Here is a 10,203-nt window from a genome sequence, read left to right as displayed (position 1 = left end):
GTGACAACACGCAGCACCTGAGCTCCCATCAGTGCTTTCCTCTCAAAATGAGTATTAAAAACATCCCTTAAACAGCCCCTCACCCCCATCCCGGTTGGATCTCATGCAGATGCCAAACCAGCTCTGGAGGGACGGAGTTTTGGGGTTTGTGGTGATTTGGGGGCTTGCAGATTCCCGGGCACAGAGGGTGCAGGCACGGCGGCGAGCGGAGCAGCGGCAGGAACTGCCTGCACTTGTCTGGGGAAGCTTTTGGGCCAGGAAATCCTGGCTGGCCTCGCTTCAGAGGGGACAGGAGGGAGAGCCGGATGCTTCATCCACACCGTCACCACCTTGGGGACATCTTTGGCATGTCAACTTTTCCCTTTGCACTCCCAAATTAAAGCTAATCCCAGGAGCATCCCGGCACAGCCTGTGACTTGCAGCATCCTCCAGCCCTGTCCCTGGGCCTGCTGTCCCCAATTTTCCCGTAAGCATCCTCTGAGGACAGTCCTTCCTGGAGAAGCAGGATCCAAGGCTGGAAAGTTAGATCCACGGCCCCACCCAGCTTCCCTGGCCAAGGGACTGTCACCACAGGGTGCTGCATCTACAGCTGCACTAAGTAAAAAAAATTAATAAATATACTAATCTTTTACTAAAAAGGCGGCTTTTAAATGCATTTTCCCTGAAATCTTCCAGTGTATTCCACAATGCATGAAAAAAAATATATATATTTCCCCTCCCCCCCAAAAAATATATCTTAAAATATTTCCCATCCTTGTGTGCGCATCTTTGGAGAGAGGAAGGTACGTTGGCTGTACTAAGACACGCAGACAAACCTGCCGGTGCCGGGGGTTCCCTTTATACCCTCCAAAAAAAGAGGGATTTTGCTGGGGTGGTGGTTCAGGGCAGTGCCCATGGACGTGGTGGGAAAGAAGAGACCCCCCCCAAACCAAAGTCATTTCACCAACGAGCGAGGGGATGAGGAGTTTTCACAGTGGACCGAACCTCGGACAATACCGGGGCAGCTCTGGCTGAGCCGGGCTCTCCCTGGTGCAGAGAAGTGGTTTGACCCTCACAGGACAGGGGAAATCCAGCAGAGGATGGAACAACCGGCCGCTGGCTCCCGCTGGGGCGCTCGCCCTTCACCAGACCTCGCACTTCTTGGGGGGGTTCATGGGGGAGCCCACGGGGCAGCCGAAGTGCTCCGCGAACTCCCGTGAGTTGGAGACGGTGCCGATGACGCGGAAGCGCGAGGGGCTGTGGGGGTCGGTGATGAGCCCCTCGTGAGAGCTCTCTGGCGTGCGAACCGAGCACCACACCTGCGAACGAGGGTGAGGGGCCTGAGTGCTGACACCCCCAACCGCCACGGGGCCCGAACCTGACCTCCCCACCCGCATGACGGGCACCAACGTGGCTCAAGTGCCAGCTTTGTCTCGCTCTGTAACCAGCACCGCCTCGATCTGGTTCACCATCCACTACATCTCCGGAGGCCTCAATTTTGCCACCACACCTTCCCACCCCCATCTGGGCACACACCACCCCCAAAAATCTGTGTGCCCACCCTCCCCACCCATCACATGACCCACCTGCGCGAAGCCAACAAAGAAGAGCTGGTGGTTGGTGAGGCCGAGGGTTGGGAGGGTTTCCTCATCCCCGTTCTTTCTCAGCCAGTTTTGATATGCCTGTAGGCCAGGGAGAACAGCGGGCTCAGGGGACATCGGTCCCACCACGCCATGTCCCCCACCACACGTCCCCAGTGCTGCAGCCCTACCCGGTAGGCGGCCTTGAGGCCCCCGTTGTCGGCGATGTTCTCCCCGAGGGTGTGCTTGCCGTTGACGGCCTCGCCGTTGACGGTGTAGTTGCTGTACTGCTCCACCATGCACGCTGTCTGACGCTTGAAGGCCTCCACCGAGGAGTTCTTCCACCAGGGACGCAGGTTGCCGTCCTTGTCGTATTCCCGGCCTGCCGAAAACACAGCGGGATCCTTCATCACCACACCGGCCACTCCTCCAGCTGCCCACCTGCCTGGCCCTGGCCATACCTTGGTCATCAAAGGCATGTGTCAGCTCATGGCCAACCACCACGCCGATCCCACCAAAATTCAGGGACCTGCAGAAGGGTAGAGACTTAGAGAGCAGCCACTGCTCTCCACAGCCGTGAAATTTGGGTACAGGAGGAAATTTGTGAATCCTGCCCTCTGTGTTTTCCCTGGGCTCTTACTTGGGGGATGCACGGGTGTAAAAGGGGGCCTGAAGGATGCCGGCGGGGAAGACGATCTCGTTCTTGGTGGGAGAGTAGTACGCGTTGACTGTCGGAGGTGTCATGCTCCACCTGCAGGGACACCAACACGGCTCCAACAACACCCACTCACCACACTGCATCGGCCCAAGTCTCACTGCCCAAAACCAGCTGGTGGACACCAAACCCCAGTGGCTCCAGATATCCCGATATTCCCCGCTGAGCACACCGGGGAAGTGGAGCAGAGGACTTACTGGTCCCGGTTCGGTGGTTTCCGGAGCTGGTCGGCCGTGACCCTGGCCGAGAAGTTGTAAAACTGCATGACGTTCTCGAAGTAGAGGTCAGACACGGCCTCGTACTGCAAAAGAACAAGGCATGAGTGGTGTGTGGGGATTGCCCAGCCCCGCTCCTCCCTCCACGGTCACGTCTGAGCCTCCGGAGCCGCCTGAGTTACGGCTGCTCTTGTTTCTCCTCCTCTCCAACATCTGCAGAGTCTCTGGAGGGCAATGAATCACTGTTACGGAAAATGACCCCTCCTTTTCCTAGGCAGGGATCCTGAGAGTCCCAGCCCACCCCAGGACCGGCACACAGCTCTCTGGGAAGTCCCCAGAGAAGGGCCAAGGACATCAGTGAGACCCTTCTGGAGGAAACCTGGGGTTCAAGGCTGCCCAGAGGCCACGGTGATGAGCATGTCCTGTACATCCTATAGAAGACCCAGGGGACATACCCAACCAACTCACGTCATTAAAGACTTTATCCAGCTCCTTGGGGTCCATGATGAACTTGGGGTAGCCAATCATGTTGTAGATGGCATCTGCCTGGGGGGTGACAAGGACCAGAGTGCTTTTAGCGCCGGGGGTGGAGGGACAGGCTCACCCAGCTCCACCTCCCTCCATCCTCACCCCCACCCAGCACTGCTGCCAGCACCTCACCTTCTCTTTGGCCGATTTCCTCGTCTCTTCATCCATCCACTGCAGGGTCTCCAGGCTTTCCTCGAAGGCGGTTTTAATCTCTGCAATCATTTCCTCTGCCTAGACAAAACAAGGCAGCACAGCGTCGGGCCAGAGAGCCAGCTTCCCACTCCGGAGAGGTCAAGGACCTCCACACGAGTGGGCAGGAAGAGGCTGGGCCGCCAACACAGCATTTGGGCCAGTGAAAAACCCGGCACATGGAGACAAACATGGGCTGCCTGGACGGCTCCACCACTGCGGTGGCTTCCCCGGCACTGGGACTCGCACGCTGCCGGCTCGGGGACGTACCACCTGCTTGCTGTCCTCGGCAAAGGTGGCCTTGACGAACATGGCCCCCAGGGCGAAGCCCAGGTTGTTGTCCGTGTCACTGATGCAAAACTTCCAGCGTGGGAGGCAGGTCTGCGTGGGACAAGAGGTGGTCAGTCACTCAAGGGCCGAAGCCCTGCTCCTTCCCACCCTCGTACCCCACCAGGAGAGGAGGTCTCCATCCATCCCCTGCCACCCCAAAACCCACCCCACATCTTTATTGTCTGGGTGCCACACGAAAGGGGGCTTGACATAAAAACCCATCACCATTTTCATGGTGAATCAGGGCTGTTAGGGGCTCCGCCCTCACCTTTTTCGTCCCATACATCACTTCCATGAATTTTTCCTCGGCATCTTGGAAGCGCTGGTCAAGGAAGGGGCTGGTTTTCCGCACCAGGTTCCAGATCATATAGTTGTTGAGGAGACTGTGGCGAGAGGTGGTGAGTGTGCAGCGAGACGTGCCTGCCCACCCTGGGCACCCTCTGTGCGGGCGGGGGGCTCTCACCACTTATCTGTGGCCAGGATGAGGTCAGACACCTGCTCCAGGTACTCCTTGGCGTAGACCACGACGGGCTCCGACTCATTGAGCTCCACGGGGTAGAAGACCGTGGAGAGGAAAGGCATCCAGTCCACGGCCGGTGCCAGCTCCTGCAAAAGCCACAGTGCTGCTACAGACCCAAACACCATCGAGCGGGGTGGCAGCTCCTTCCCAAGCTGGAATCGGCTGCATCAGTCCCCATTTGATGGACCCAGCTGATTTTGCAGAGGCCAGTTCCCATGCCAGCAGCATCCTCGAAAGGTCGGAGGGTAGTAAACAATTTCCTCCCACAAAGGAAAAGAAAGTGGGGCGGGTGTCAGAACTGTTGACACAACCCCTGTGGGGCCGCGGGGAGGTGACCGGGCTGACGTCCAGGCGCAGCAGGGCCGGCCGGGCGTGAGCGCCGCAGCGGGACGGCCGCCGGCCCCGGGGGTGGTCCAGAGGCTGGGTGGGATTTCCCCAAGGAGGACATGGGCCAAGCTGTTGCACAAGAGCCTCCCAGGCGGTGCTGCCTGGCGTCAGGCTTCCCAGAGGAGCTGTGTCACCTCCACCCATGCATCCCACTTCCCAAACCATGGCAGAACGGAGAGCCTTGCCAGCTCCATCTCTACCTTTAGGTCTCCAGCTGTCATTTTATGGTAGATGAGCTCCTCGTCCCGGTGCTTCTCCTGGGGGATGGTGATGTTGGCCAATGCTGTCTCAAAGTCCAGGATCTGCTGCATCTGCTGGCGTGTCGACTCCTCATCGGTGCCTCCCAGGAACATCCCCAGCTGCACCATGTAGTTCAGGTACCCGGCGAGCACCTAGGTGGGATCAGCACCAGGTGGGATCAGCGCCGGTGGGATCAGCAGGGCAGGTGGGATCAGCAGGGCAGTGCCACCCACCCACCCACCCACAGCACCTCCCCAGCCAACCCACATCCCCCCGACACCTCCACCTTCTCATTCTCTGTCTTGTTCAGGTAGTAATCCCGCGACGGCAGGCCCAGCCCCGACTGATCCACCTGGATGACGTTGCTGTTGGAGTTCTTGGAGTCGGCGCTGACGTAGACGGAGAAGAAGGGCGAGGTGCGGTAATGCGCCGTCACCTCCCGCAGCGTCTCGTTGAAGTTGCCACCGGCCCAGGTTCCTGTGATGTTCCAGCCACCCAGCTGGGGACAGACAGCAACCAGCTTTTGGGTAAGGAACAACCACCTGGAATTCCTTCGATATCCCCAATACCCATCCTGGGGGGAAACATCTTGCAAGGGGGCTAAAAAGCCCCATTATAGGATTATAAATCTGATAAATTATAAGATTATAAATCCCTAATAAATCTCTCTTGGCCTGCCTGCCCTGGGGGTTGCTGTTCCCCAGGAAGCACCGGGAATGGAGTCTGGAGGGTGCTGGAATTGCCCTTATCTGATCTTCTCCCCCCATTCTGCAGACAGAAGATGGCTTTTCCACGAGGAGCAGGACAGACCTTTTGGATGAGCTCCACGAGCGGGGTGGCACGCAGCTCCTCAATCTTGCTCTCGTTCATGCAGGCCTGGTAATAGCGCTGTGCCTTGCGCTCCGCCTCGCTCGACACGTTGGCTGTGGTGTTTTCTGTGGACAGTCCCCAGGGGGAATCACAGGAGGTCCCCAGGGATAGGCATCCAACACACATGGGGGCTGCTGATTACACTGGAGCACCCCCTCCCTTGCACCATGGGAATATTCAGCCCCATTTTGAGCAAAGCCAGGCTCCAAACCGGCGCCAAGGATTGCCCCAATAGGCCCCTCTGTGCCCCTGAGAGCATCCCATGGCCCCAGCCCTTCCTGGCCTCCTGCCCCCCTCTCCTTTCCCACCCGCAGCGACGGCTCCAGCTCTTTGGGAACGAAAGATAAAGAAAGAAAAAACAAAAAGCATTTTTCCAGCAGCTCTGATATTCCCAGCATCATCCAGCCCCCTGTGCTGCCCTTGCCTCTGTGCTGCTGCCCCCCAGCTCTTTATTATTTACTCCTGTAAAAAGGAACAATAAACCCATTATTCTTCTCTGCCTCCAAAACCAACCTTTTATCTCCCCCTCTGCTAAAATACTGCCTCCCCTGGGAGGTTTTTTTAGGTTTTTTATTTATTTTCCTGATGACACAGCTTGCACCTTTGGCTTCCCAGCTGTGTGGTTTTATTAACTAAAGGTCCCTCAGCTCCAAGGAATTCAAGGAAATGCCGAACGCGACCACTTGGCTGGAGGCCCAGTCCCTTCTCCTGGTGAAACCAGCGCCAGATTTCTGCAGGAAGAGCCAGGGACGAAGCCGTTCCCGCGCCACCCCCCTTCTCCCAAAAGACAACACTCTTCCCAAACCTTCTCTTTCCAGATAATCAGCCCTGGCGCAGTGGAAAGTGCTGATAAGGAGCCAGTTGTTTGCTCAAAGCCTGAACAAACCGTCCCTGCCGGTTGCTCGGATAAGCGGCTCCGCTTCGCTGTTCGCACGCAGAGGCTGAACCCAGGATCCTCCCTTTGCTGGGGGAGCTTTGGCCCCCCAAAAAATGGCTGTATTGGCAGCCAGACCTCCAAAAAGGCTGCTCACAAAGGCTGGAAGGTATAGGAGCAGGAAAAACCCACTTTGGGTGATATTGCAGGCTCTGGAGTGCAAATCCTGAATTTCAGAGCTCCTGGGAATGCTGCTGTGAGGCCTGCAGAGCAGAGGCCAGGAACCTTTTCCCTACTCGGCACCAAAGAGCAGCAACACCACAGTCAAAAATCCCAGGAGCGTCCAGGAGAGCAAACACAGCCTTTTTCCCAACGTCCTCACAACACGCGTGTCACGGATTGGTTTGACGCTGGAGTTCAATTCCAACCCCATATCCCCACGGACATGTTTTTGGCATCCCCGGGGCCTAACAGGGTCCCACTGCTCCCCTGCACTCACCCAGCAGGTGCTTCATGATGGCCTGGTTGTGCTCCCAGAGGTTGTTGAAGGTGCCCCAGCGCGAGTGGCCATCGGGGAGGGGGTTGGCCTTGATCCAGCCCCCGCAGGCGTAGCTGAAAAAGTCCTCGCAGGGATTCACCGCCCGGTCCAGCGAGCTGAGGATGGAGCTGGTGACGGAGATGCAGGACTCCGACAGGCACACGGCGGGTGGCCCTGGGGGCAGCAGGGAAGGGTTCAGCTCCTCCACCACAGCGCCATGAGCTGCCCCATGGAGCATCCTGCCCCACGCTGAAGGATGTGGGCACATATCCCACCTGGTGCCCGAGCATCCCACCTTCTACCTTAACATCCCGCTCCAGGCCAAGCAATACAGACCAGCACCCCAGTCCATGCCCGAGTACCCTACCTGATAATCCCATTCCAGGGCAAGGGATGTGGGCAAGCATCTCATCCTGTGCCCAAAGATCCCGCCCAGTGCCCAAGCATCCACCCTGGGGTGAAGGATGAGGGCAAATATTCCATCCTGCACTCAAGCATCAAGATCCAGGATAAAGGGAGCACCCTATCCTGCATCTGAGCATCTCCTCTGGGGCAAGGGATGCAGGTGACCATTCAGTCTTGAGCCCAAGGATCCCACCCCACACCTGAACATCCTGCCTGGTTCCCAAGACCGGGGACTTGGCACGCAGGTGACCATCCCACCCTGCTCCAAAGATCCCATCCTGAGAACGCCCCCAGCAACCCGCCCTGCCGACAGGGGCAGGATCCCTGCGCTTACTGGCATGAGGACATGCCACCAGCACCACTGCCAGCAGCCCACACGAGCACCAGCAGCTGCCTCTCGCCGCGGTCCGCTGGCCCAGCAGCCGCGGCTGCCCCGCGAGCCGGCGGAAGTTCACCTGCGGGAACCGCAGCGTCGCCTCCCCGCCGGCACAGAAACCCACCGACGCAGCCCCCATCGTGCTTCCTGCAACCCCACGGCACTCATTCGGCCCCGGCAAGGGATCGGGCTGGGAAAGGCAGCAGCTGCCTTCCAGAAACCGGGCAGGAAGGGCGGCACAATGGCAGGAAAGGGAGCGGGACGAGCGCTTCGGCGGGTTCACCTGCTGCCCTGTGCCACCCCGAACCCCTCCTCGAGCACGGCGTAACCCCCCGGGTGTCCCTGTCCCCACTGCCGGCACTGGGACGGGGTGGGGGCTGCGTCGGGAAGTGCCTTGACAGGATACTCCCACTCAGCCGAAAAACATCCCCAGGAAACATCCCAATGCGCCGGCGAGCGGAGACGGCCCCGCCGGGAAAAGTAAAAACACATTTGGGGCAGAAACCACCATTCTAGAAAGTGCTGGGGCTGGGAGCGGGGCCAGCACCGAGAACATCGCTCCGGACCCGAACCTTCCCACATTGGCAGCTGGGGGGGGTTTTCTTGCCACCCTTGGCCCTCTTTAAGCCGCTTTCCTGCTGCCTGGGGAGGAATTAAACTAATCCCCTTTTGTGCCAGGACAAAACTGCCAGTGCCACGATAATTGCTCACCCCAGCCACACTCTGAGAAGGGGCTTGGCCGGCAGAAAAACTGGGAGTTGAAAAACTGGGATATGGCCCTGCTGGCTCCCCGTGCCAGGAGCAAAGGGCAGCGGCAGCAGGAGCCAAGAGGACTCTGCCCACACCAGACTTTACCCCGTGGAGACAGGTCCCAGGTGGAAAACCCTTCTGCACCCCTTCTGCCGCTTGCCAGGACCTAAAAATCCCACTTTTTTCCCGCCCTAAAAGACACACAAAGCCCTACCTGGAAGCCGTTGGGGTATCCATCGCCGTCACCAAGGGAGTCCAGGGGGTCTTCATCGTCCAGCGTCGCCCGCTTGTAGGTCGACATCTGCACAGGGAGATTGGCAAACGGAGCACTCAGAGACTCGGGGTCGAGGAAGAAGAGGAGGATGAGGAAGGTTTACACACCCTCTAGAGCCACCTCCTCCTCCGGGGAGCTAAATCCCGAATGGCTCCGGGGCAGTAAAGCACTACACAGACGCCAGAGGAAGGTTATGGAAAGCAAAGAGGGCTGGAGCCAAAAGCTGAGCAAAGCCCGAACCCGCCTTGCTCTCCCCCGGGGCTGGGTTGTGCAACCTCCCCTTCAGCCTGGAGTAAAGCTGGATCCACCTCCACCCCTCAAAAGGCAGAGGGATCTCCCCCAGCCCCCTGCCAGGGAACCCCGGTGTGCCGAGGACCTGGGGAAGGCTGGGAGCAGGGAAAATGGCTTTTCACCCCGAAACTACCAGCTCGCTCCTGCTCCACACCCTGTCTGTGAACCCTGCACTCCGTGGAACACCCGGCCGGGTCCCAGCGAGCACCCGAAAGCGACACCTCCCTGGATTTCAGCTGCAGACGGGCTCCCTCCCGGCGCCGTGCCCCCGGGCATTACCTTGTGCCAGTGCCCGGCTCTTATCTCATCGCCCAGCAGAAAAACAAGGAAAACCTCGAGGGTTGGCAGCCGGCCCTTATCGTGCTGCCGCCGTTTCCTTCCCCCTGGCACAGCCCTGCCACCCAGCTGGACTGCCTCCCGACGGAGAAAACAACCCTCCGCCCACTACTGAGGGGTTGGGCACCCCAAAATCCACCCTGGCCCTACCACAAGGGGCTGAGCACCCCAAAATCCACCCTGACCCCACCACTGATGGGCCAAGCGGTGCCAGTCATGTCCCTTCGCCCCCGAGCAGTGCAGGGTGGGGGTTTGCACCCCTCTGGATGTCCCCATCCCGCTGCCATCAATCCCAAAGGATGAGATGATCCCAGCCCGGCACAGCTGTGCCTCGGGCTCCCCTGGCAGAAGGAGATGCAATGAAAGTGCCGGTTCTCAGCCCCGTTTCCAACAGCAGCATTCCCAAACCTCCCCTTGCAGAGTTAATCACGAATTCCATCCTCTCCTTGGATCCCATTCCCTCCCCAGCCAAATCCCAGCCTCAGCTTAATTAACCACACTACCCACCTGGGGAAGAAAAATGGTTAAAAGAGCAAAGCGTTTTCCCTCCTTGGTAGTCTCAAAATCTCTGTTTCCAGCCCCAAAATCTCCCCTGGGCACCCGCCTGGAGCCTGTGAACTGCGCGGGGAAACAGCCTCAACTGCAAGATTTTATCGCGGGGCAAATCTGCGTTTAGAGCCTATTTTTTTTTCAGTTCCCTTTCACTTTTTTCCACCTGTTTTTGCACTTCGCACATGGCTGAAATTGGCGGCTCCGGGCACAAATCCCCGCTCGCACTGGGGGGATCCATGAAGCCCCTATGGCTC

The 10,203-nt window shown here is 58.6% G+C and overlaps 1 protein-coding gene across 1 annotated transcript; it reads right to left on the bottom strand.

Annotated features, from left to right (window-relative positions):
* Window positions 1–355: 355 nt before the first annotated feature.
* ECE1 (endothelin converting enzyme 1) lies at window positions 356–8,870 on the bottom strand. The gene is given in 20 exon segments (XM_008927293.3): window positions 356–1,298; window positions 1,566–1,661; window positions 1,751–1,941; window positions 2,021–2,088; window positions 2,200–2,310; window positions 2,472–2,575; window positions 2,958–3,035; window positions 3,150–3,248; window positions 3,477–3,587; window positions 3,805–3,919; window positions 4,000–4,142; window positions 4,644–4,835; window positions 4,970–5,182; window positions 5,494–5,618; window positions 6,927–7,139; window positions 7,705–7,744; window positions 7,746–7,779; window positions 7,781–7,812; window positions 7,814–7,825; window positions 8,711–8,870. Coding segments are annotated over 20 exon segments (2,241 nt in total). The 5' UTR covers window positions 8,798–8,870; the 3' UTR covers window positions 356–1,121.
* Between the last annotated feature and the right edge of the window lie 1,333 nt (window positions 8,871–10,203).

The sequence above is a fragment of the Manacus vitellinus genome, unplaced genomic scaffold (genome assembly GCF_001715985.3).
Source record: "Manacus vitellinus isolate BGI_N305 unplaced genomic scaffold, ASM171598v3 scaffold_92_pilon, whole genome shotgun sequence".
NCBI classification, from domain to species: Eukaryota; Metazoa; Chordata; class Aves; order Passeriformes; family Pipridae; genus Manacus; species Manacus vitellinus.
This window is presented reverse-complemented; position numbering and strand designations above follow the sequence as displayed.